At 44.5% G+C, this 27,806-nt stretch overlaps 2 protein-coding genes across 4 annotated transcripts in view; one reads left to right on the top strand and one right to left on the bottom strand.

Moving 5' to 3' along the window:
- LOC308305561 (alcohol dehydrogenase class-3 chain L) overlaps nt 1-11,786 on the top strand; it is a 30,081-nt gene extending 18,295 nt beyond the window's left edge. Inside the window, exons 7-9 of one of the 2 annotated variants that reach the window (XM_080750371.1) lie at nt 1,700-1,835; nt 9,340-9,478; nt 11,161-11,786. In XM_080750371.1, coding sequence (XP_080606497.1) covers nt 1,700-1,835; nt 9,340-9,478; nt 11,161-11,185 — 300 coding nt within the window. In that variant the 3' untranslated portion in view covers nt 11,186-11,786. Of the gene's footprint in view, nt 1-1,699; nt 1,836-8,719; nt 8,930-9,339; nt 9,479-11,160 lie in introns of those variants that run through there. The other variant, XM_080750372.1, reaches the window with a different exon arrangement.
- A 1,635-nt stretch (nt 11,787-13,421) lies between these two features.
- Nucleotides 13,422-27,806, bottom strand: part of metap1 (methionyl aminopeptidase 1) — a 61,927-nt gene continuing 47,542 nt past the window's right edge. Inside the window, exons 7-11 of one of the 2 annotated variants that reach the window (XM_080750122.1) lie at nt 26,208-26,346; nt 23,198-23,329; nt 22,544-22,687; nt 19,776-19,841; nt 13,422-17,307 (exon numbers count right to left, since the gene is read on the bottom strand). In XM_080750122.1, coding sequence (XP_080606248.1) covers nt 17,141-17,307; nt 19,776-19,841; nt 22,544-22,687; nt 23,198-23,329; nt 26,208-26,346 — 648 coding nt within the window. In that variant the 3' untranslated portion in view covers nt 13,422-17,140. The remainder of the gene's footprint in view (nt 17,308-19,775; nt 19,842-22,543; nt 22,688-23,197; nt 23,330-26,207; nt 26,347-27,806) is intronic. The other variant, XM_080750123.1, reaches the window with a different exon arrangement.

The raw sequence follows: 27,806 nt of genomic DNA, 5'->3' as shown, positions 1-27,806 counted from the left end.
GTTTACATTGCAGAGAGCAGCATTAGAGGCCTGCCATAAGGGCTGGGGGACCAGTGTGATCACTATGTTTACATTGCAGAGAACAGCATTAGAGGCCTGTCATAAGGGCTGGGGGACCAGTGTGATCACTGTGTTTACATTGCAGAGAACAGCATTAGAGGCCTGTCATAAGGGCTGGGGGACCAGTGTGATCACTGTGTTTACATTGACAGAGAGCAGTATTAGAGGCCTGTCATAAGGGCTGGGGGACCAGTGTGATCACTATGTTTACATTACAGAGAGCAGCATTAGAGGCATGTCATAAGGGCTGGGGGACCAGTGTGATCACTATGTTTACATTGCAGAGAGCAGCATTAGAGGCCTGCCATAAGGGCTGGGGGACCAGTGTGATCACTGTGTTTACATTGACAGAGAGCAGTATTAGAGGCCTGTCATAAGGGCTGGGGGACCAGTGTGATCACTATGTTTACATTACAGAGAGCAGCATTAGAGGCATGTCATAAGGGCTGGGGGACCAGTGTGATCACTATGTTTACATTGCAGAGAGCAGCATTAGAGGCCTGTCATAAGGGCTGGGGGACCAGTGTGATCACTGTGTTTACATTGACAGAGAGCAGTATTAGAGGCCTGTCATAAGGGCTGGGGGACCAGTGTGATCACTATGTTTACATTACAGAGAGCAGCATTAGAGGCATGTCATAAGGGCTGGGGGACCAGTGTGATCACTACAGTATGTTTACATTGCAGAGAGCAGCATTAGAGGCATGTCATAAGGGCTGGGGGACCAGTGTGATCACTACAGTATGTTTACATTACAGAGAGCAGCATTAGAGGCCTGCCATAAGGGCTGGGGGACCAGTGTGATCACTATGTTTACATTACAGAGAGCAGTATTAGAGGCCTGTCATAAGGGCTGGGGGACCAGTGTGATCACCGTGTTTACATTACAGAGAGCAGTATTAGAGGCCTGTCATAAGGGCTGGGGGACCAGTGTGATCACTGTGTTTACATTACAGAGAGCAGTATTAGAGGCCTGTCATAAGGGCTGGGGGACCAGTGTGATCACTATGTTTACATTGACAGAGAGCAGTATTAGAGGCCTGTCATAAGGGCTGGGGGACCAGTGTGATCACTGTGTTTACATTACAGAGAGCAGTATTAGAGGCCTGTCATAAGGGCTGGGGGACCAGTGTGATCACTATGTTTACATTACAGAGAGCAGCATTAGAGGCATGTCATAAGGGCTGGGGGACCAGTGTGATCACTACAGTATGTTTACATTGCAGAGAGCAGCATTATTAGAGGCATGTCATAAGGGCTGGGGGACCAGTGTGATCACTATGTTTACATTGCAGAGAGCAGCATTAGAGGCCTGTCATAAGGGCTGGGGGACCAGTGTGATCACTACAGTATGTTTACATTGCAGAGAGCAGCATTATTAGAGGCATGTCATAAGGGCTGGGGGACCAGTGTGATCACTATGTTTACATTGCAGAGAGCAGCATTAGAGGCATGTCATAAGGGCTGGGGGACCAGTGTGATCACTATGTTTACATTGACAGAGAGCAGTATTAGAGGCCTGTCATAAGGGCTGGGGGACCAGTGTGATCACTGTGTTTACATTGTAGAGAGCAGCATTAGAGGCCTGCCATAAGGGCTGGGGGACCAGTGTGATCACTACAGTGTGTTTACATTCCAGAGAGCAGCATTAGAGGCCTGCCATAAGGGCTGGGGGACCAGTGTGATCATCGGAGTAGCTGCAGCTGGACAGGAGATCGCCACCCGCCCCTTCCAGCTGGTCACCGGACGCACATGGAAAGGAACCGCCTTTGGAGGTGACTGACTGACTGACGGACTGAGTGGTTCTCACCTGGGGATCCCCAAATTATTTTGGGGATCCCCAGGTGAGAACAGTAGCCTAAGCAAACCAACATAAAGTTTAAATAGAGGGTATATAGACCCGTTTCTTGTTTACAAACATTGAGACTAAATGCACAGGTGACTGTATCATATAATCAATTCCCACCAATCCCCAAACCTGTTGTTTTGGGGAGCTCTGATTTCATTGGCTAATTTTGGTACCAACCTGCGCGCGCATCTAGTTCTTATCAGTGTAACGTGGACCAGAAATGCGTCTATATAAAGTGACAATTTAATCTAAAATGACAAATTAAACATTGGCCAAATTGTCAAATATTAGAGGTAGAAATTGTGAAAATAGCCGATCTACATGCTCACAACGCCTCGTGTTGCGAGGCGCTGTGAGCAGCGTTGTGAGAGCCCAAACATGCTTACTCAATTATTGGTTATGTGAAAGTCCTATGATGTCTATGACATGATCTGACATCATACACTTTTATGGCCATACATGTAAATCTCTGTCATTGTCTCTTTTCCTGCAATACATGTATAACAAAATATCCCCTAGCACAGGGGTCTTCAACGTTTTCAGGCCGAGGACCCCCAAACTGATGGGGAGATGGAGCAGGGACCCCCACCACCTCGTAGGGTGGGGGGGTCGGGGCTACGACATATTTTTTATTTTAAACATGTACAAGTCACAGCGAGCAGGGTGGCCATACCACAAACATATTACTTATTAACTGAGAACCAATGTCAATAATATCAACAATCTGTCAATTGCATAGTAATCATGTATTCAAGCTATTCAAAATGGATAGAATCATGATTAATTTTTTAACATAAATGTAAAAAAGAAAAAAAAACATTTTTTTAAATCTTTTATTTTTATTTTTTTAAGCAATAATTTTGCGGACCCCCTGCAGTACCTCCGCGGACCCCCTAGGGGTCGCGGACCCCCTGTTGAAGACCCCTGCCTAGCAGGTTAATAACAAAGGGGGTCCTCGAAATTAAAACAAGTTTGAGAACCACTAAAACCCACAAAGACACAAAGACACACGCAATGCATGGGGAATTTCACATGGGTGGTCCCAACGTCAGGATAAAGATCATTAGTCATTAAAACGGTCATGTCTCCCTGGTCTCCGGGCCAGAGACAAAGCGTGTGCGCGCCGATGTGACGCACGTGGAGACGCTACTTGACCAGCGTGTTCGCAAGCACTGATAAGAAAGCCTCTCATCCTGGTCCATCTGGCTGCATGGTTGTTGACGTCTGTGAGGGAGGTGCATTCCGCTCACATCCCCATCTCAGTGTCTAAGGTTATTTATGAGTGTGTTTACGCGTGTGTCTAAAGGTAGGCCATTTATCTATCCCAGCAAGCACGGCCTGGACCTGGGCCAATCAGTGATGTCTGGATTGGGGCCAGCCGCCAGATCAAGTCAAACCATGACTAGTCGGATCTGGCCTAGAATATCACCTGATTTCAACCAACATAAATCCTGCCCACAAAAACGGACGTCCTGGATTAATCAGAGAGAGTCCGATGGAGGCCAGATAAATATCATAACTAGTCAGATAATAAGTCCCAGAATATAACCTTACATGCTCATATTTCAACTAACATTACAAACAATAACAATAATCTGGTCAAACAAAAAAGTCCATATGACGTCCTGGTAATGACGTGAAGATCATCCCCATAGGGGCTGTGATCTGGCCTAGTTCTGAACGTCACCGGAGTCACCGGAGGACGTCATCATAACGTCATCATGACGTCATTTGGCAGATATCTGTCTGTCTGTCTATCTATGTGTGTTTACTTTACTATACAGTACTTTTGAGGGCTGTAGGTGTCCCCACTTTTGAGGACAAATGTCCCCGCAACTTGTGGGGATAAATGAAGGAAAAGAAGAAAGACAAAATATAGTTTTGTCTTGTGTGAAGCGGCCGGGATGAGGATCAGCACCTCCAAGTCCGAGGCTATGGTTCTCAGCCGGAAAAGGGTGGAGTGCCCACTCCAGGTCGGGGAGGTGGCCCTGCTTCAAGTGGAGGAGTTCAAGTACCTCGGGATCTTGTTCACGAGTGATGGAAGGAGGGAGCGGGAGATTGACAGGCGGATCGGGGCAGCGTCCGCAGTAATGCGGACGCTGCACCGGTCCGTTGTGGTGAAAAGAGAGCTGAGCCGCAAGGCAAAGCTCTCGATTTACCGGTCAGTCTACGTCCCAATCCTCACCTATGGTCATGAGCTTTGGGTAATGACCGAAAGAATGAGGTCGCGAGTACAAGCGGCCGAAATGAGTTTCCTCCGCAGGGTGTCTGGGCTAAGCCTTAGAGATAGGGTGAGGAACTCAGACATCCGGGAGGGACTCGGAGTAGAGCCGCTGCTCCTACACGTCGAGAGGAGCCAGTTGAGGTGGGTCGGGCATCTGGTTAGGATGCCTCCCGGACGCTTCCCTGGGGAAGTGTTTCGGGCACGTCCAACCGGGAGGAGACCTCGGGGTCGACCCAGAACACGCTGGAGAGATTATATCTCTCAGCTGGCCTGGGAACGCCTCGGGATCCCCCCGGAGGAGCTGGTGGAAGTGGCTGGGGAGAGGACTGTCTGGGCTTCCCTGCTGAGGATACTGCCCCCGCGACCCGGACCCTGACCGGAAAAGCGGAAGAAGACGAGTACGAGTACGAGTCTTGAGAGATTAGGGATCTACAAGCTCACAACACACCACCACGCGCATGTTGGCTTTTACATCGCCTTTTAGGTCAGGCACAGATGTGCCATTTTAAACTTTCACACATTTCCAGTGGATTGGCTGAACGTTGAGCTTGTAGATCAGCTATTTGTGCCATTTTTATGAGCAGAAAAAGGCCAGAAAAAGTAATACAAAGGCACGACGCGTGCATGCATGAGTTTGCATACGTGCACTTGTGTGTACATGCACGAGTGCGTGCGTACGTACGTGCATGCGCGCATGATTGTGCATGAACTGTCATGAGCGCGGCGTGTTTTCATTTCCACCTCCGCTCTATAGTGACACATTTACAACCCGTACGTGGGCGTCTGGCTGCATGCCTTAATAAAACACAATCCTACACGTCTTCCTCCAGGAAACACAGCTCTAAGTTATGGTCCAATTCATCCCCCGGAATGAAACAGCAAATATCCATCAGTTCACACCACGCGCTGGAAACGGATGAGTTTAGCGGTATGGTGAAAGAGGCGGCGGTTGAAAGGTCATCATTCTCTGGGGGGAAAGAAATATGTTTGAGCCATTTAGGCATGGAACCACTTTTAACCATTATTTTATGCTTTATCTATTGAAAAATAGCAGATATACAAGCTCACAGATCTTGTAGATCTGCTATTTTTTAAACAAATCTCGAAAATGTGTGAAAATCTTTGAATATATCATTTTCAAAGCAAACGCAAATATTTGCTTCTGGGGGGTCCCTGGAACAACATATTTTGAGATGGGGGTCCGCGGCCAAAATAGTTTGTTTGACAGCACAATCAGAGTATTTTGATTCATGTCAATTTGTATTTTTCAGATATTTAACCACTTGAACCGTCAAGAATTGATAAACTTCACCTTTCAGTCTGTACTTGGTCTGCTCTTTTCCCCCCTCTACACCAAAGCTCTTTGCCGAAAATAGCCAATCTACAAGCTCAGAGCTTATAGGTTGGCTATTTTTGGCTAAAGTTCTCAGAATATGGACACAAGGGTTCAAGTGGTTAAACACATTGAGTGCCTATCGCGGTTATACCCGCGATATATAAAAGGCTGCATAAAGTGCTGATCCCGGGTATACTCGTGATATAAATACAGTTAAGTTGTTTAGCCTTACCTTGGAGTCTGCTCTGTCCATTGTGCATCTGTAATGTCCGCGGTTTGTTTACAGCGCACGTTGGCGAGCACGCGAAGTGAAGATCCTCCATATAGAAACCCATTGATCTTCCATCAAAGAAGCCTCATTATCTAAAAAAATACATTTTGATCCCATGGCTGGCATTTTTCGAGCATCGCCATGACACCCAGCTTCTTAACTAGATGCGGGTCAAGGTTGAAAAAAGTAATGTCACAAAAAAATAGCGCAATTTCCGCCCGGTCCTTCAAAATAAGAGTGTAGGCCTATGGGAGGAAGTGGCGGCACTCTGTGCCCCTGATCCCTTCAAAGTGAGGGGCACTAAATGTTTTTTTTTTAATATAAAAAAAGAGAAAGGTTTCTATCACTCAAAGATTTGTAGGACCCCCTGTAGTAACTCCGAGGACCCCCTGTTGAAGACCCTTGATGATAATAAAAGCTTATCAGTTCTCTTTCTCCGAACACAAAAAGACCTTGGAATGGGTTCACCATGTCCACCCAAACTCATAGAGCATAACTCTTCATTTTATCATTTCCTGGAAATATCCTAGACCTCGCCTCGATCTGCAAATAAAGCCTATCCCCTCTCATATGACAATACTCAACCTCCAGCTAGATACTCCAGGTCAGTTAAATATTCAAAACAACATGTTTTTTTTCAAATGCACAGATGACAAAGAACATTTTCTTTTTAAACATCTATAAAGAAAGAAGAAAAAAAGTGAACAAAACTAACTGCATTTGCATTCTTTTCTTCCCGGTCATTTAAATATAAATATATAAATAAGTAGGATATAAAAAGGACAAAAAAGGCTTATCTTTGTTTTTCATTTCATTTCGTTTGACTGTGGAGCTAATAGACCAGACGAGAAAGCTTAAATGTTTCTAAACAAACAGATATTTCCGGGTAGAATACATGAACATTTTCACAATATTCAATGAAGTGCGGAACAAAGTAATACATTTCTAATAGTAAATAAAAATATCATAAGTGTCCTGTTCTTCCGGTTAAAATGGTTAATGTAGCTTCACATTTTGGCCTATAACTCTTGAACCGTAGGTCTCACAATAAACCTTTCCCCTGGATTCCTTGGATCATGACGCAACTCTCCATACACTGTAGTGTAGACCAAGTCAATTTGACATTTTCTGACAGTTTCAACAGCGGTACTTGGTCACCCAGCGGTGTTGCAGCTGTTGCTACTCATATGAGGGATGAGGCCTATGAGTAGACCGTATACATACCTGCACACTAGAGCAGGTCTCAAGTCAGATCCTATTTCCTACACTTCTATCCTATTTCCTTGTGTGTTAGTCCTGCCCACTGACAATAGAACATCCCTACAAGGGTGTTGGCCCAATCACCTGTGATAGGGCTTTCTCTTCTCTATTTCCTCAATGGGAGGGACTAACATACCAGTGAGACTCCCTAATCGGGAGAGAAGCGACCGCCAGGTAGCATACAAACTTTAGAAGGCAATCGTAGCCAATCAGGAGAGAATCTGGGCGACATGACTTTAGAGATACTGTGTACCGCTTTGCGTGATTTTAGGGCAAAATCTGTAGGAGCAGTGTCCAAAAATGTGTTTTGTGGGCCAAAAGTGTGACGTGACGTGACAGACAGACGGACTGACTGACTGACTGACAGCCGGAGGAGGTTTTGGTAGTAACTGCGACCTGACGGTCACAACAAGCAAGGAAATAGGAACTAGGATCTAATTTAAGGACTTGAGAGGCAGCTTATGAGTATACTGCATACATACCTACACACTACAGGCCAAGCACTGGAGCGCTGAGGTACTGCTCAAAACCTGGAAGAGCCAATCAGCAGCTGCGCTCAGGGTCCTGTGATTGACAGCATGTAAATGCAACCATTTCTACACAATTCATGCAAATATGTATAAACACAACATCACTCACATGTTTTCCTCATCCGCCGCTGCAGTTCATTGGCGCGACCAGTAAAAAAGTACTGGCGGAAGTGTGGAAAGCACACTCAAAGTGACTACTGACCAATCACAGCGCATCTTTTCCGGGACTTCAATTCAATTAAAAGGAGCTTTATTGGCATGAGGAAACAAACGTTTACATTGCCAAAGCAAGTGCCTCTGGGAAAGAGGGAGTCCCGCCACTGATTGGTCCCCTTCTGTGATGCACGTGGAAGCGTGCTTCAGAATTCGGGAAGCATGCCTTAAATATTACCGATACTTTTTTACAGATGCCCCCAGAGCCGGAGGAGGCGTCTACCTTTCCATGTCTATGGTTGACGTCCACGTTTTTCCATTGACCCCAAGTGCGACGGTGGGGGCTCAGGGGGCTGCAAGGGAAAGGAGCGCTTGTTTTAGGTGATGACGACGGAGGCGCGCCGTCTCAGGCGCCTGATTATGGATCCCACTGTAGAAGATGGATGGAAACGGTATATAGCGCTCGTTTTCACCAGTGTCGGCAGGTTAGCATTTCACCAGGTTAGCATTCACCAGCATTAGTTTTACTGAGGTTAAGGTTAGGGTTAGGGTTAGAGTTAGTTAGGGTTAGGGTTAGAGTTGGGGTTATGGTTAAGGATAGGTTTAGGTTTTGGTGCACCTCTGCCGCGGTCCAAGTGACTACAATGGAGCGCTCCCAACATCCGGTTCAGCCAATCACAAGCTTCAAAAATGTCCGGGGCGTGGTTATCCATCTTTCCCAGTGGGATCCATTATCACACGTCTCAGGCGACCATGAGCCATGTGAGACACCGCCGAGCGAGCGGCAGCGAGCGAGTCGCCGTGCCGAGCGCTGCGGCGGTCGCATGAGCCGACTCAGCGCCGTTACCGACTCATGTGCCGTTATGGACAGAATAGTAAATCTTCGCCCCTCCCGACTTGAGGCACCTCCGCGTGGTCCAAGAGAACACAGCAAAGAGCTCCCTACCTCCTTGCCCACCACTGGCCCCCACCGTCGTGCTTAGGTTCCTTGGGAGACGCCAGGTCGTGTTGACTTCATGTCTTGTATGTGTTAAAGGCTATAAGAGTGTGGACAGTGACCCCTGCAGGCTGGATGACTCAGTGTGTTGTGTTTTAAAGGCTATAAGAGTGTGGACAGTGACCCCTGCAGGCTGGATGACTCAGTGTGTTGTGTTTTAAAGGCTATAAGAGTGTGGACAGTGACCCCTGCAGGCTGGATGACTCAGTGTGTTGTGTTTTAAAGGCTATAAGAGTGTGGACAGTGACCCCTGCAGGCTGGATGACTCGGCGTGTTGTGTTTTAAAGGCTATAAGAGTGTGGACAGTGACCCCTGCAGGCTGGATGACTCAGCGTGTTGTGTTTTAAAGGCTATAAGAGTGTGGACAGTGACCCCTGCAGGCTGGATGACTCAGTGTGTTGTGTTTTAAAGGCTATAAGAGTGTGGACAGTGACCCCTGCAGGCTGGATGACTCAGTGTGTTGTGTTTTAAAGGCTATAAGAGCGTGGACAGTGACCCCTGCAGGCTGGATGACTCAGTGTGTTATGTGTTAAAGGCTATAAGAGCGTGGACAGTGACCCCTGCAGGCTGGATGACTCAGTGTGTTATGTGTTAAAGGCTATAAGAGTGTGGACAGTGACCCCTGCAGGCTGGATGACTCAGTGTGTTATGTTTTAAAGGCTATAAGAGTGTGGACAGCGTCCCCAGGCTGGTGGAGGACTACATGAACAAGAAGCTGAAGGTGGATGAGTTTGTCACTCACACGCTGGCCTTCGAGAAGATCTCTGAGGGATTCGACCTCATGCACGCTGGGAAATGGTACGATCCCCTCTGTCTGTCTGTCTCTGGGAAATGGTACGATCCCCTCTGTCTGTCTGTCTGTCTTTCATTTGTAATATTGTTCTGAAGCAATATGCCAGGATGGATATGTTGCTTTGATTCCATTTGCACACATTTCAAAGTGAAATAAATAGGACTCTACAGCATAGCTTGGTATTATGTGGGGGTCTCTGGTAGCCTGGTTAATAAACCAGACCGCACAACACCACCCTGTGGTGCAGTGTGGTCTGGAGCCTCACAATTGAGAATCCATTTCCACCAGCCACCAGAAAGGGTTAGCCAATCAGGGCTGTAGGCTGTGTGGACACAAACACATTCCCCCCTCCCCCTCCCCTCTATGAGAGGCATCAAAGAGGTAGTTGTCTTTGATGTTTCATTGATTGGAGAGAACACTAACGAGCTATTGACACTTGTATGGCTCAATCAATTACTGCGGTTTACAACCCCTTTGAAGTTCAAAGGGAGCAATTAAGAGCAAGTCACCTTGAATTTTTTTTACACCGCCCCTAACATTACGTCAATATGCTTTAGCCCGCCCCCCAGAAAAAGAATCTCTCCCCGAAATTCCAGACTCTCTTACCAAAACGAAGTGTGTGATAGAGCCTGGTTTATTAACCAGGCAAGGTCTCTGGTCTAATGCATATCAAACATTGATAATGATAATGGTCGAGACCGTGGGCCCGATTCATCAATCTGGTCGTAAATAGTGTAAATAAAGTGACTAAATCTGGCTTATGTTTTTTTATGTCTTACCTTCAAAATCCCAGACAAAAAAAAAACATTGCTGAATCTGACCATAACTTGGGAATTGTCCTAAATGCTGGTAAGATCAAAATAGGGGCGTAATTTGGCCATAAAGTGCTTGATAAATCGGGCCCACTGTGTCCAAATATGTTACTTTTCAGGAAAAACTAAAATGAAGCTTTGTCACAAGCTCTCGTTAATACTTACTACATAGATTGGGTATCCTTACTTTATTACATTTGCCTTATGTACCTTTAACTTTTCAACGAGATTAAATGAAATATGTGACATGTTAAACTGGATTCAGTAATGTAGAAAGATCTGAACACTTGTAGACCTGCAATGATTCATAGTTACGTGATGTCACAACACAACAAGCCCACAACGGGACGTGTTAAATGGGCCTCATGTAGAATGGCTTTTTTTTCCACTATGTTTTTTACATGACACTCTATACGACGGGAAGAGATCAATTTACGTAAAAGCAAACAAAAAATAATATAGTCGACAGCGACAAATACTAGGGATGCACGATTAATCGGGCCATCATATCGGGTATCGGCAATATCGGCCATAAAAATGCATTATCGGTATCGAAACAATATCAAAATAACTGATGAGTTTAGACAATATTTTGTTTTATAATATTCACATATGAATGCGAAGGTGAATGATGAAGATTCAAGATTAAATCAGGGTTTTCTGGGATAGCTTTTCAACCTGGATTTTCTAAAAATATCATATGTCATATCTGTCGATTCCAATAAGACATTTATTCCATTATAATATAATAATGTAACATATCAGTATCGGAATCTGTATCGACAGATATGAGCCTGTAAAATATTGGTTATCAGCCATAATTTCATGATCGAGGATCTCTAACAAATACTCAACTTAATTTTCTTGTTTTTCAGCATCCGTGTGGTCCTACAGTTCTAGAGGAAAACACACACACACACACACACACACACACACACACACACACACACACACACACACACACACACACACACACACACACACACACACACACACACACACACACACACACACACACACACACACACACACACACACACACACACACACACACACACACACACACACACACACACACACACACACACACCATGACTCCTGCAAAGAATAGACAGCCACAGGAACACAAGCTATAGATCCCAATATTCACATTTCCGCCTCATTCACCAGGAGGAGGCAGCCATGAGCAGTGGTTCTCAACCTGTGGGTCCCAAAATTATTCTGGGGGGTCCCCATGATGATTAGCTGAATGTGCAACATTGTTTTCTCACTCAACAGTAAACAAATCAACATAAAGTTTAAGGGTATCTGCACATTTCCAAAGTGACAATTTGAGGACTTTTCAATATCTCTAAAATGACAAATTGGTCAAACTGTCAAAAATCATGTGGGGACCTCCCTGGGGATCCCGACCCACAGGTTGAGAGAATGGCACACATCACATGACTCCATCACACATCACATGACTCCACGCTAACTTCAATAAAGCTTTCACTTCCTGCTCTAGTCTGGTTTGTTTCATTTCATACCCGCAACATGTTTTACCAGGGTCATATGAACAGTGCATGGTGTATTTGTTTGTTATCATTTTATTCGTTTGTTCAGTAGCATGGGTCTACGCCAGTGGTTCCCAAACGTTTTAGCAAAATAGCAGATCTACAAGCTAACAACACGTCACTTTCAGCGACCGCGGTTTTCCCGGTGAACCTAAGCACAACGGTGTGGGCCGATGGGCAAGGAGGGTCTCGAGCTTATGAGAAACAATTAAATAAGACCTTAAAAAAAACAGTTGTGTGCATTAGCACAAGATAACGATAAAGGAAATCATTAAATGGAAAACATCAAATTAACTTCTGAAAAACCTACTAGGCTTTAAAACCTGGCGAAAACAGTTGCATGCATTAGCCCAAGATTAGATGAGGATAAAGGAAATCATTAAATGGAAAACATTAAATTAACTTCTGAAAAGGCTTCTAAGCCTACACTAACCTACTAGTAAAACTAGTGGAACTGCGATCTTGCCACACGTGAATAATTGTGGTTGTAAACAATAACAATAATTTAAATCCTTATTACAGTATTTTCTGGACTATAAGGCGCACCTGACTATAAGGTGCACTGTCAATGAATGGTCTATTTTCAAACTGTTTTCATATATAAGGCGCACCTGACTATAAGGCGCACATAATAGACGCTTATGCATCCAACAGATGGAGCTGTGCTAAAGGGAATGTCAATGTCAATGAATGATCCATATATAAGGCGCACTGGACTATAAGGCGCACTGTAGTTTTTTGAGAAAATTAAAGGCTTTTAAGTGCGCCTTATAGTCCGGAAAATACGGTAGTCTAGTTAGTAGTGGGAAGAAGGGGTTATCGACGAGTCCCTTACGAAATCGGCAAGAGTGCCTCTCAATACATAAAGCTATATAACCTCTCCATCATCGGCCCTACCGTTGCGTTGCGCTTAGGTTCACCGGGAAAACCGCGGTCGCATCACTTCATGTGGTTCTGCCATTGACAAGGACCATACATGAACAGATGATACTTTTCCAGGTCGAGATACCAATTCTATCAGGAGAAAGAACTCCTACAGGATAGAGATCCTACACAGTCAATCCTAGAGTACATTTGGACTTGGACTTTGAGGAGTCTCACAGCTGAAACCAAACGTCATTTAAATAAAACACGCCCTTAAATATTCTCAAAGCGCTCCGATTTTACGACAAGACAAAACAGAATATGACTTAACACCACATGGGATTCATTCACGGCCAGTTAGCTTCTTATTTTTTCAAGCAGTGTTAGTTAGGCCAGTGTCATCTGACTCATCTTTTATTAAGTTATAATTTGCATGATTCCCTGCTACATAGAATGATGTTTGACAACATCTGTATGCACACGACTTCAGCCACATCTCCACTGCATCCTGGAGGCATTCACACATCCATTTAGACACTTTATTAACCATATATATAAATATCAATACTGAACTATTGCTCTCAAGCTGTTAATTCATAATGCACTTTGTCCTCCTTCGAAGAAATGTAGTGGAGTCAAAAGTATAATTTCATTGAAATGTAGTGAAGTCACAACTTAAGTTTCCAAAAATTACAAATACTCCAGTAAAGTACAGGTAAACTAGGTGCAGTACTCAAGCACAGGTACTTTATTACTGCCCACCACTGGACAGTTTGCTAGCTGTGATACATTTATTACTGCCCACCACTGGACAGTTTGCTAGCCGTGATACATTTTAGGCAGTGTTCACAACTGGCAGGTCCAGATCTGATTGTTGTCCTGTTCAGGTTGATATCAGATTGGTTTGATCAAGTCTTAACAGCAGAAAAAGAAAAGAAACACATGTTAACAGGTTTTTGGGAATACAATTTGAGACACATTTCTGGTGGTTTGAAAGGTCTCATTTTGGACAACTCAGACGGAGGCTAAGAATTACACTCTCGACAAAAATAGCAGACATCTGTACGTACAAACCCGCTCTGATCACTTTATAAATAACGGTGTCTGTGGACAGTCGGTGCTAAAGATCTGAATTGGTAGGCAATTTGCCTATAGTCTGAACGCCTTAAAGGGGTATTTCACTTTAAAACACTTCTTGGGTCATTTTAATGACTACTCTGGCTTGTTTGTGCACCCCAGACAGATTGGACAGATTTAAATTGCTTGATTCAGTATTTAAATTTTTGATATTCATGTTATTGGACATGCCCCTTTCCTGTTAGATTAATTGAAAATATCCCTTGGTTCTGGTGACTGATATTAGGCCATTTAAGCTTTGTACTGCTACGGCAGATGACAACGGCAACAGGAAATGCTCAGCGCTCGACAGATAAACCTGGCACCGTCGCAGCCGTCTCTACTACGGCAGAGGGTACCTTTCCACGTGGCGTCTACAACGCCTGCTGCGTAGACACGTCGCCATGGGAACCAAAGAGTGCAGCGAAAGAGTTGGGACCCCGTCGCCGAAGGCTGGTTGCTTAACGATTTGGACCGCAACGGCGGTTACGTCATAGCAGCCGTAGTCCCGCCTCACGTCGCGGTAGTAGAAACGGCTCCTTAAATTCCCAGTTGTTCTAATGCGTGAGGGGACATTTTTCTCAATGACAGTTTTCATTTATTTTATTATTATTAGGATATTTTCATTCAAACAATTTAATTAAATACATACATTTTAAAAACACCCCGGAAGTGTATTTAAGTAAAATACCGTATTTAAACATCAGCCTGCAGGAATGGAACCTGGGACGTCCTGATTACAGGACAGTGTCAGTTACTGTCCTCACATGAGGACAGTGTCAGTTACTGTCCTCACATGAGGACAGTGTCAGTTACTGTCCTCACACAGAGGACAGTGTCAGTTACTGTCCTCACATGAGGACAGTGTCAGTTACTGTCCTCACACAGAGGACAGTGTCAGTTACTGTCCTCACATGAGGACAGTGTCAGTTACTGTCCTCACAGAGACGACAAGTGTCAGTTACTGTCCTCACACAGAGGACAGTGTCAGTTACTGTCCTCACATGAGGACAGTGTCAGTTACTGTCCTCACACAGAGGACAGTGTCAGTTACTGTCCTCACAGAGACGACAGTGTCAGTTACTGTCCTCACACGAGGACAGTTCCAACTTTCCGACGTGCAGATTTCCGAACGCCAATTGGGTGCAATGCTTTTCAGGAGTCTCGAGTGACGTCATTTTGTAGGCTAACCGAAACTTTCAGACGAAAAGTTCGGTTTCGGAAAAATACTACGGACAGGCCTTGAGGCATGCTTGTGGAATTGGCACTCGTCAAACATACAACAGTCAACATGTACCAGCTGTGGCTGGCACAGAGCCAGAGGCCCATTAAAGTACCAGTCTGCAACTCATTGGTAGTACCAGCTCGCAATGGGTCACGATGCGACACGCCGTGAGTGTGTAGATGCAGACTATTTTAGAAAACAAATTTAAAAAGGGCTCGAGTACTAACATTTCTTCGAAAATCCAGCAATTTTGGACACAAAGGCATGCCAAAATCAGGAACCGGTCAAAAAGGATGAATTCTGTCCAGAAATTCAAATTAAATTCAACTTTTGTTCTGCCTTCTGGGGGACTTGCGGGTCATTGGTGGATCATTCCCGGGTGTCTGTGAGTTGATCCCATACCCGGGGAGACTCCAGGCCCCAATGTTCTGGCTCGGTTGTGTACGGGTCCATTTGGTTCCATTTGTACCCTCTCACCGAGTTATATTAACTTACAAAAACAGAAAAGGTACTTGGTTTGGTGATGTTCTATCTATACTGACGGAATCAACTTTATTTGAGTTTGATTACAGAATGATCACTTTCAGGTCGATGGAGAAATTATTTTTGATTTGCCCACCTTTGTCGTTGCCGAATGGCAAGGTCACTACACAACTCAAACCTCTACCAAAGTGGTCTTACTCTTTAAGATAAATAAAAATAAGTTGCGAACTGGTACTTTATATAAAACCTGTCCAACAGACAGACACTCATTCATTCATTCAGCTACAGTAAGAACACAATCCATTGCTGATATCACACATATGCAAATACTTCCATTAATGTTTAATTAATCAACTAATCTTTTATTCAATGAGCAGTTGGAGCCCCTCCCTTCCCCCTCTCTGTGCCCCGGCTGTTCCGTGTGTGTGTGTGTGTGTGTGTGTGTGTGTGTGTGTGTGTGTGTGCGCGCGCGCGCGCGTGTGTGAACGCGTACTATTATTACGATACTTATGAGGACCAAGTGTCCCTGTGTGAAAAGTAGAGAAATTTGAGAAATAAGCAATTTCCTGCTCCTCTCAAGAGAAAACTTCTTATTTTTGTATTAGGGTTACAATAGATTTGGGGGAGGCAAAATTAGGGAAAGATTCAGGTTGGGTTTTAGGGATTACGCATTCAGAGGTTAAAGTTTAGGATTTAAGTTTAGAATTTTTCACTGATACATAATAGTTGCGCGCCGGTGTTGCATTATTGAAAGTCAGGGTGTGTGACACCAGCGGAAGTAATGGCATTCCGAAAATCGCCATCCTAAAATCGGGACATCCTCAAAAGCATAGTAACGTGATTGTGTGTGTGTGTGTGTGTGTAATCCAGAGGGGATCGCACGGGGGGCTAGAAACAGACACAAGGAAAAGACACATTTTCTCTACCACTCGAATCCAGCCGGCAGATTCGTCACACTCGGTGGCGAACGCACAACGAAGTAGGATGAAATGCATGGCAGTGAATGGAGCCGGCTGGATCAGCTCATGAACAAAAACTATTTATGAACGACTGAGGTCTTTGTCATATAATCGGTTCGGGAATATAAAAGAAGACATATCACAAGTAATTTTACAATCACTTGCTTTTCGATGTGCACACTGACTACATAATTTGATTGAGGGATCTAAACAGTGGCAGGTATAGTTTCTGTCTCGGAGATATCGCGAGATTTGGTTTCCAGACAGGAAATGGTGGTTGAGTCTCACGATACTAGCTAGTTCAGAAACGTACTTTGTGCTCGTTAGATGCCTCTATAAAGTTCTACAGCGTACACTCCGAAAAGCAACACAGCAGAAAACAAAGTGTGACATTTTTTCTTTTATATTCCTGAGCCGATTATTTTATAAAGGTCCATATCGTTCAGAATTATTTTTTTGTTCATGAGCTGTCCAGCCTGCTCTCATAGACTCTAATGTTATTCACCGAACTTCCGGTGTGAATTTGCCACCGAGTGCGATGAATCTGCCGGGCAAGGATTGCAGGGTAGAAAGATTTTCTTTTCCTGATCAACTCTTTCTAGCACGGGGGGCGGTGGGGGTGTCAGAACGTCCTTGGGAGGGGGCGTGGCCTCTATATTTGGCTTTGGAAGTGGGCGCGGCCGTTGTCGTCCAGGCGACGCGTCAGGATGTCGCAGCCCGTCTCCGTCACCAGCAGGGTGTGCTCAAACTGCGCCGAGCGCTTCCCGTCCCGGGTCACCGCCGTCCAGCCGTCGGGCCACGTCTCGTCCTGCCAGCCGCCTGGAGCAGGACACATTTTAACCATTTATTCATGTCCACACAAAGGACATGCATACAAGGACACAAATATTATAGGTGCAGTAGAGTTACATTTACAAAATCATGTCATATGTCTTCATGATACAATAGCAAGTCACTTGGTACTCTACAGGTATAAGTAGCAGTGTCTCCAGTGTCTCTTGCCTCTTTTTTGGTCATCCCAAGTTTTTGAAACCCTCTAACTAACAGCTCTGAGATGGTATGTAAAAGTGGTTGGTATTCATGACCTTGGTAATGAAAGCTTCCTCTAGGTGCATGATATGTCCTTTGCTATGAGTTCCACTATTCTATCATGGCATGCTATGTACATCCCTTTGTATGCATAACAGCCATTCAAGATGTGTGACAGTGTTTCACACATTGGGGAGAATCATGGGAGAACATGTTCACTGCGCGGCAACACACACACACACACACACACACACACACACACACACACACACACACACACACACACACACACACACACACACACACACACACACACACACACACACACACACACACACACCCCTAAGACCTGAGAACGATTCTACAAAAAACCTACCAAAAGTATTTTTTGAAATGTTAGGCTTCCACCACTGAAGGTAAACCCTACTGTAACCTTTAAAGGAGTTATTATAATTTGATAATAATAAATGTATTATCAAATTATAATAATTCATCCTCATTTATCACTTGTGTTTTATGCAATTGCTAATGGTAGTGGAGTAAAAAGAAAAATAATTCTCAAAGGAGTGCCATTTATTCACAGTATGTTTTTGAAACCCTGATGCCTGGTCAATGCCTGCCACCTAGTGGCCTACTGCCACTACCTGTAGAATACTTTGAAGCTAGACTCAACATGCCCTTTACATCTTTTATTACCACGGCTTGGTTAAATCTGATTGGCGAATCATTGAAATCAGCTGTGTGTTATTTCTTGATAATGACTGGGTGAATTTATATATTTATTTATTAACTGGCCGTGTAATAAGTGACCAATAAATGGTTCATTATCAAGAATTTAAAATGAAACGCAAGTGTTTTGGCTAAAACACACTCGCTATTGGAGTTGTATCCACCGCTTCTCTCAAACCTGGTGATTAATCATTAACCCACGGGATGTAATATTGTCTGTCTTACTAAAAGACACAATGCTTACATAGATAGGAAACTTGAATGGCATGTTTTGCATCATAGTCTAGGCTCTCTAATCACTAATGGGGACACATTTGTGTCAAAAGAGTAAGCAGCAAAATACATCCCGACACGTTGTGAGCTTGTAGATTATTTAGCAGAATGTTCGCTCCCGACCAGGGACAAGTTTTGTTCCCCAAGAGTATTCTAGCGTGCGCGGGAACACCCTGCCATAAGACGACTGCTTCCATATTTAACATTAGTGGTGCTATGATACTCACCTTCACATATCATTGGTTCATTTAACATTAGTGGTGCTATGATACTCACCTTCACATATCATTGGTTCATTTAACATTAGTGGTGCTATGATACTCACCTTCACATATCATTGGTCCATTTAACATTAGTGGTGCTATGATACTCACCTTCACATATCATTGGTCCATTTAACATTAGTGGTGCTATGATACTCACCTTCACATATCATTGGTTCATTTAACATTAGTGGTGCTATGATACTCACCTTCACATATCATTGGTTCATTTAACATTAGTGGTGCTATGATACTCACCTTCACATATCATTGGTTCATTTAACATTAGTGGTGCTATGATACTCACCTTCACATATCATTGGTTCATTTAACATTAGTGGTGCTATGATACTCACCTTCACATATCATTGGTCCATTTAACATTAGTGGTGCTATGATACTCACCTTCACATATCATTGGTTCATTTAACATTAGTGGTGCTATGATACTCACCTTCACATATCATTGGTTCATTTAACATTAGTGGTGCTATGATACTCACCTTCACATATCATTGGTTCATTTAACATTAGTGGTGCTATGATACTCACCTTCACATATCATTGGTCCATTTAACATTAGTGGTGCTATGATACTCACCTTCACATATCATTGGTTCATTTAACATTAGTGGTGCTATGATACTCACCTTCACATATCATTGGTTCATTTAACATTAGTGGTGCTATGATACTCACCTTCACATATCATTGGTTCATTTAACATTAGTGGTGCTATGATACTCACCTTCACATATCATTGGTCCATTTAACATTAGTGGTGCTATGATACTCACCTTCACATATCATTGGTTCATTTAACATTAGTGGTGCTATGATACTCACCTTCACATATCATTGGTCCATTTAACATTAGTGGTGCTATGATACTCACCTTCACATATCATTGGTCCATTTAACATTAGTGGTGCTATGATACTCACCTTCACATATCATTGGTTCATTTAACATTAGTGGTGCTATGATACTCACCTTCACATATCATTGGTTCAATGGTGAACACGTGTCCGGGCTTCATTACTCCTACTGCTTTGTTTTCTACAAAACAAACGTTATAAACATTATTCAGCGACAGCGTTGAACATTAAATACATTATTCAGCGACAGCGTTGAACATTAAATACATTATTCAGCGACAGCGTTGAACATTAAATACATTATTCAGCGACAGCGTTGAACATTAAATACATTATTCAGCAACAGTGTTGAACATTAAATACATTATTCAGCAACAGTGTTGAACATTAAATACATTATTCAGCAACAGCGTTGAACATACAATACAAGACATTCAGTAGATTAGATTGTAGTTCCCTTCCCCAGAAAGGTGTCATGAACAGTCAGTATCTCATAGCCAGACCTGAACCGGAAACAGAAGACACCTTTTCAGTTAAAATTTGCTTCTGAGCCAATCAAATGAAGCTATGAAGCTACTGATAGAAGATAATATCGCTTATCGTTAGGGCTGGCGCTCGTTAATTTTAATTGATAATGAGCACCTTATCAATCCTGCTTATTGAGCCGGGCTTTTATGGAGCCCACTATTGAGCGTTTTGTAATATTTTGTGGAAAGACACAGGACACATTCTGAACAGAACTGGTATCTTTTTTTTATTGGCCAGTTGTTGTGACTGAGTTTGTGGTTGACCAACGTCTATGAAGATGACAATTGACAAAGTAACAAATAGTATCATTAAATATCATTAAAACAATCATTCATTAGTGTGCAATAAGTGTTAAATGGCTTTATATTATGAATAGTATTGTAAATAACCTCTTGATCGCCTTTTGCCTTGATTGTTTAAATGTAACAGAGGTGAATCGGACCTCCCCACCCGGGCTTTGAACCCGGGTCTCCCACACGAAAGTCCAATATCTTAACCACTAGACCAAAGAGACATCTCTTTGGTCCGGGGGAGATACTAGACTTTTGAGGCTTCAAGGCTGGGGCTGCGACTCTCTCCGTCACATAAACATGACGTCATGGGCCGCTATGCTCGATAACAATCTTGATAAGCCCAAAGCTTATTGATACGAGGTGCTCAATAAATCTGTTATCGAGGTTGTAGCGGGCCCTTGTTTCAAGCTCCATCCCATCCCTACGTCAGCCTAAACAATATACTATTAGAACATGTCGAGGTGTGTAATGTTGCCGGTTGGCAGTGAGGGACTCACTGGCATAGTGGGGCACGTTGGGCACAGTGTGTGTGAGGTGTGAGGGACTCACTGGCATAGTGGGGCACGTTGGGCACAGTGTGTGTGAGGTGTGAGGGACTCACTGGCATAGTGGGGCACGTTGGGCACAGTGTGTGTGAGGTGTGAGGGACTCACTGGCATAGTGGGGCACTTTGGGCACAATGTGTGTGAGGTGTGAGGGACTCACTGGCATAGTGGGGCACGTTGGGCACAGTGTGTGTGAGGTGTGAGAGGGACTCACTGGCATAGTGGGGCACGTTGGGCACAGTGTGTGTGAGGTGTGAGGGACTCACTGGCATAGTGGGGCACGTTGGGCACAGTGTGTGTGAGGTGTGAGAGGGACTCACTGGCATAGTGGGGCACGTTGGGCACAGTGTGTGTGAGGTGTGAGAGGGACTCACTGGCATAGTGGGGCACGTTGGGCATGGTGTGTGTGAGGTGCGAGAGACTCACTGGCATAGTGGGGCACGTTGGGCATGGTGTGTGTGAGGTGCGAGAGACTCACTGGCATAGTGGGGCACGTTGGGCACAGTGTGTGTGAGGGACTCACTGGCATAGTGGGGCACGTTGGGCACAGTGTGTGTGAGGTGTGAGGGACTCACTGGCATAGTGGGGCACTTTGGGCACAATGTGTGTGAGGTGTGAGGGACTCACTGGCATAGTGGGGCACGTTGGGCATGGTGTGTGTGAGGTGCGAGAGACTCACTGGCATAGTGGGGCACGTTGGGCATGGTGTGTGTGAGGTGCGAGAGACTCACTGGCATAGTGGGGCACTTTGGGCACAATGTGTGTGAGGTGTGAGGGACTCACTGGCATAGTGGGGCACTTTGGGCACAATGTGTGTGAGGTGTGAGGGACTCACTGGCATAGTGGGGCACGTTGGGCATGGTGTGTGTGAGGTGCGAGAGACTCACTGGCATAGTGGGGCACGTTGGGCATGGTGTGTGTGAGGTGCGAGAGACTCACTGGCATAGTGGGGCACGTTGGGCACAGTGTGTGTGAGGGACTCACTGGCATAGTGGGGCACGTTGGGCACAGTGTGTGTGAGGTGTGAGGGACTCACTGGCATAGTGGGGCACGTTGGGCGCAGTGTTTGTGAGGTGTGAGAGGGACTCACTGGCATAGTGGGGCACGTTGGGCATGGTGTGTGTGAGGTGTGAGGGACTCACTGGCATAGTGGGGCACGTTGGGCACAGTGTGTGTGAGGTGTGAGGGACTCACTGGCATAGTGGGGCACGTTGGGCGCAGTGTTTGTGAGGTGTGAGAGGGACTCACTGGCATAGTGGGGCACTTTGGGCACAATGTGTGTGAGGTGTGAGGGACTCACTGGCATAGTGGGGCACGTTGGGCATGGTGTGTGTGAGGTGTGAGGGACTCACTGGCATAGTGGGGCACGTTGGGCATGGTGTGTGTGAGGTGTGAGGGACTCACTGGCATAGTGGGGCACGTTGGGCATGGTGTGTGTGAGGTGTGAGGGACTCACTGGCATAGTGGGGCACGTTGGGCACAGTGTGTGTGAGGTGTGAGAGGTGTGAGGGACTCACTGGCATAGTGGGGCACGTTGGGCGCGGTGTGGAACAGCCTGTGGATGCCGTGTCCACAGTAGCTTCTGACCACAGAGAAGCCGCTGGCCTGGGCGTGTTTCTGGATGATGTTGCCCAGCTCTCTGTAGCGGATACCAGGCTTCACTGTGGAACACATTCATAAGGCTCTTACCAGAGTCGATAGACTGCATAAGGCATTCATAAGGTCTTACATGTGGAACGCCCTTCCACAAGCCTTAAAGGAGAGCAAATCCCTAGCCTCCTTCAAAATTGGTATGAAAAGTCACCTTCAGACAGCTGCTAGCCTTGACTTGTAAATAGACTAAGCCCCCATGCTCCCCCCCCCCTTTTTTTCTGCCTTTGTATTTGATATTATGCTTTTGAAACTGATATTATCCTAGATAAAGTGTGTTCTATCCGTCTGTCTTTCAATGTTATATGAGATACTTAAAGTGTGGTTCCTGTGGAAATAAGCCTCGGCATTCTAGGATCTCCTTTTAGTTGACCTTGTACCAGTGATTTGTACTGTCATGAAACTGTACTTTTTTTCTATTGCAAACTTCTAATACATTCTTCAATCAATCTTCAATCAATCAATCAATCAATCAATTACCAGAGTCGATAGACTGCATAAGGCATTCATAAGGATCTTACCAGAGTCGATAGACTGCATAAGGCATTCATAGGTGGTCTGGACCAGTCTCTTGCCTCCTTCGTCCACGTCACCCACATAGAAGGTTTCGTTCAGGTCGCCATGGAAACCGTTGTGAAAGACGGTGATGTCCACTGCAGAGAAAGGTCACAAACAAAACACACAACTCAAGCTGAAATCGTATTATCTACTGATGACATTATGTTTTCACTCTCTTATTATCTACTGATGACATTATGTTTTCACTCTCTTATTATCTACTGATGACATTATGTTTTCACTCTCTTATTATCTACTGATGACATTATGTTTTCACTCTCTTATTATCTACTGATGACATTATGTTTTCACTCTCTTATTATCTACTGATGACATTATGTTTTCACTCTTATTATCTACTGATGACATTATGTTTTCACTCTCTTATTATCTACTGATGACATTATGTTTTCACTCTCTTATTATCTACTGATGACATTATGTTTTCACTCTCTTATTATCTACTGATGACATTATGTTTTCACTCTCTTATTATCTACTGATGACATTATGTTTTCACTCTCTTATTATCTACTGATGACATTATGTTTTCACTCTCTTATTATCTACAGATGACATTATGTTTTCACTCTCTTATTATCTACTGATGACATTATGTTTTCACTCTCTTATTATCTACTGATGACATTATGTTTTCACTCTCTTATTATCTACTGATGACATTATGTTTTCACTCTCTTATTATCTACTGATGACATTATGTTTTCACTCTCTTATTATCTACTGATGACATTATGTTTTCACTCTCTTATTATCTACTGATGACATTATGTTTTCACTCTCTTATTATCTACTGATGACATTATGTTTTCACTCTCTTATTATCTACTGATGACATTATGTTTTCACTCTCTTATTATCTACTGATGACATTATGTTTTCACTCTCTTATTATCTACTGATGACATTATGTTTTCACTCTCTTATTATCTACTGATGACATTATGTTTTCACTCTCTTATTATCTACTGATGACATTATGTTTTCACTCTCTTATTATCTACTGATGACATTATGTTTTCACTGGTGTTGTCTGTGTGAAACTTGGGCCATGGAAGAGCTTCCTCAACAGATGTTTCAAATCCAAGGCCTCAAAGGTGGTGCCATAAGACACCGATTCATGTTTTGGATTATTAACTTGCATAAAATCCCTGGATTGTTTTGATCACTCCCCATATGAGCTCCGCCCATTTCTGCCTGACACGATTGTCCGCCATTTTCTTTTGTTTTCTTCAAAACACATGATTTGCTCCTGATTTTGTCCCAAACACACACAAATCGCTACACATTTATACGATCGCTTCCATCTTTCAGATTAAGTTCTGATTGGCTATGACTGAACTCTACAATCTGCGCCGCGGGAACCGTTTTTGTTTTTCAAAAGAAACGCCACAAATAATCAACTCATTCAATCTCCCCCGAATTGCACCAATTGAGTTATATAGACAATATAGACCAGGGGTGGGCAACCTGGTTTGGTTTGGAACTCCCAAGGGGAACACACACTGGACGCGGAGGAGGCGCGGAAGCGGCGCGTCCAAAAATACAGCCCCGTTATTTTCAATGAACTAACCCACATCAGCGGCGTCAGACGAGCGCAACCGCGGGTCTGCCGCCTCGTCTGCCGCGCCGATACGCCACTGTTCTATTTGTCCAGCGTTGCCGCGCAGTGAACATGTTCTCCCATGATTCTCCCCACCGGGGGAAATGGATGTGTTGTGTGGCAGTGCACCGCATCCAGTCAGGGTTACCATGCGGCACTTCACGTGCGTCGTTACCGCGACGCGGCGCAGCCGTCCGCGTTCAGTGTGTGCTCCCCTCCAGCCTCAGTGGAGGTGGGGGTGGTAACCTCCCTTACCACTGCACCGCCAGGGCACCTACTTCCCATTACCTTAGCATCCAAATTACTGACGGACAAACACTTCGGCAAAACATTCTGACATAGCAGGAAGTGCCTAGAGAACCCCCCCCCCTCCACACACACACACACACACACACACACACACACACACACACACACACACACACACACACACACACACACACACACACACACACACACACAGTAAACGCTAATGAAACCATTCGTCTTGTCACGGCGCCGCTGGGTCTGTGACAAGCCCTCCATCAGTGGCTCTGGGGGGAGTGGTCACCACAACATCATCAACGGCCCGCTAATATTCATGAAGGGACTAAAACTGGCCCGGCTCCTGTAGAGTCCATTTGTGACACACTGATAAGACTATTCATCATCCCGAAAAACCTTCCCCTAAGTGTGTCTGGAAAATAAACAACCTCCTTAAAGAAAATAATTTAATAAACTTTCCTCCACTCATTTTGAACGTTTTAACACTGTTGAAATAAAGTTGAAATTGAGATTCATGCACTTGTAGCAAAAGATGATAGCCTCGCATTTCAATGAAGCCGATAACTACGGTATGTGCTTTGAATCGGTGGTGCTCAACCTTCTCTGGACGAGGAAGCACTAGAGAATCTTGAAGGTATTCGTGGCCCACCCATTTGACCACTTTAACATGGCAGCCGAAAGCCGGGTATAGAGCTTGCAGAGTGTTACCGTTGAGGATGTTTAAGAGGGTCGCAAGGCGACGCGTTGTGAGCTTGTAGATCGGCTATTTTTTGGCAAAGATATTTGGTAGAGAGTGATTTCCAGGTCCATTTTACCAATTATAGAGGGTTTAAATGGTACTGGATATGCAGCTCAGCAAATAAAAGGTGAATTGATCCCAGTGCATGACGGAGGATCATGTCACGATAAATTTAAATCTCCACGATACGATTGTCGTGAGTGTTTTTTTATTGCGATAAACGATAACGCTTATGGTCCCATCCCCAGAGCAGAGGGTGTAAACTAGCGGCTTATTGTTCAGGATGTCTCCATCTTGTAAGGGTCTCCTTACCGTTCAGGATGTCTCCATCTTGTAAGGGTCTTACCGTTCAGGATGTCTCCATCTTGTAAGGGTCTCCGGTCGGGGATGCCGTGGCAGATCACCTCGTTGACTGACGTGCAACACGACTTGGGGAAGTTGTAGTAGTTGAGAGGAGACGGGTAACACTTCCTGGCCGTGCACGCCTGAAAGCACACGCGCCAACGCACCGGTGTTAGTTGTGACAGCAGATTTTAAAATAAAATTAATACATGATGCATTTATATAGTGCTTTTATCCAAGGCGTTTTATAGAGCATTACATTCACACATTCACACACACATTGATGGCAGAGGAAACCATGCAAGGCACCAACCTGCTCACCGGGAGCAACTAGGGGTTCAGAGTCTTGCTCAAAGACTCTTCAACACTCTGGGGGGGGGGGGGGGGGGGGGGGGGCCTGGGATCGAACTGGGAACCCTTCGGGAACCCTCTGTGTTCTGAGACAGCAACTCTACCCCTGAGCCATGCCGCCCCCAGAGGTTTCATGTGGCTTTAATCAAAGCCTTTTGAATAAAATGTCCTTTAGTTTTGGTCATATTTTAGTAATCTGAAAAAGTTTTAGACATATTCTAGTTGTAGTCGACTAAATATAAGATTTTACACAAATGTATTTTGGCGTCTTAAAGCCTGATTTGACACTTGGTTAGATCTTGGTTGTAGATCGGCTATTTTTCAGCCTGCAACAACCGAACGCAACCAAACATAAAATTACCCGTCTTTGAGTTCCATTGGATTCGTTTTAGTCATCGTACTGAGAACTCAAGAGAACTGCCTTGTCCAAACTCTCTTGAACTTGAATGCAGCGTCTTATGTTGCCCTCACTGTGTAGAAATTCCTACCGTTACGCCACATCTCCAACTATTTTCAATATTTTCACCAAAAAGCCCTTTTAGACATTTCAGCCCCTGCCTCTCTAACATTCTCTGCACATCCCTGGTGTGCACACAAACTATATGCAGACGTTGGGACCTTCCAGGCTATGGGACTGTAGCCCCGACTCCAGGGCAACCAACCACCTGTCCAGGCAATGGGACTGTGACCACTTACGCTCAATATCTTCATGCCATGCGTTGAATTAAAGTCCTTCATAAGGCTGAGGCTTCATTTCCCCAGTTGAAAACACTGGAGTTGAAACTATTTCAGCTCAAGCTTCAAGCAGATAAAAGAACGCCACACGTGAACGAGCCACGCAAGCGCGAAAAATAAAATAAATGCTCAGTGCCACGAATGCTGGTGTTTCCAAATATGCAGCACACCCATTGGATGAGGACACAATGGCAGACTGACACAGATCTTCTCATGTTGTAGTAGACTGACACGACGTTAGCATTTCTCCTACGCCTCAAATATTCACAATATTGTGACCATTAGATTGTGGTTTCTGTGTGTGTGTGTGTGTGTGTGTGTGTGTGTGTGTGTGTGTGTGTGTGTGTGTGTGTGTTCTTGCATTACTAAAATGTGAGGATCGTTTTCATCGTCTGCTATATTTGATTCTGTCTGAAGATTTTGATACCCTTTCATATTGTAGTAGTAATACGAGAGAGAGAAAGAGAGAGAGAGAGAAGGACATCAAATGGAACACAACCACCTTAAAGACTACCCA

Source organism: Nannobrachium achirus (assembly GCF_963921795.1).
Source record: "Nannobrachium achirus genome assembly, chromosome: 20".
Taxonomy (NCBI): domain Eukaryota; kingdom Metazoa; phylum Chordata; class Actinopteri; order Myctophiformes; family Myctophidae; genus Nannobrachium; species Nannobrachium achirus.
This window is presented reverse-complemented; position numbering and strand designations above follow the sequence as displayed.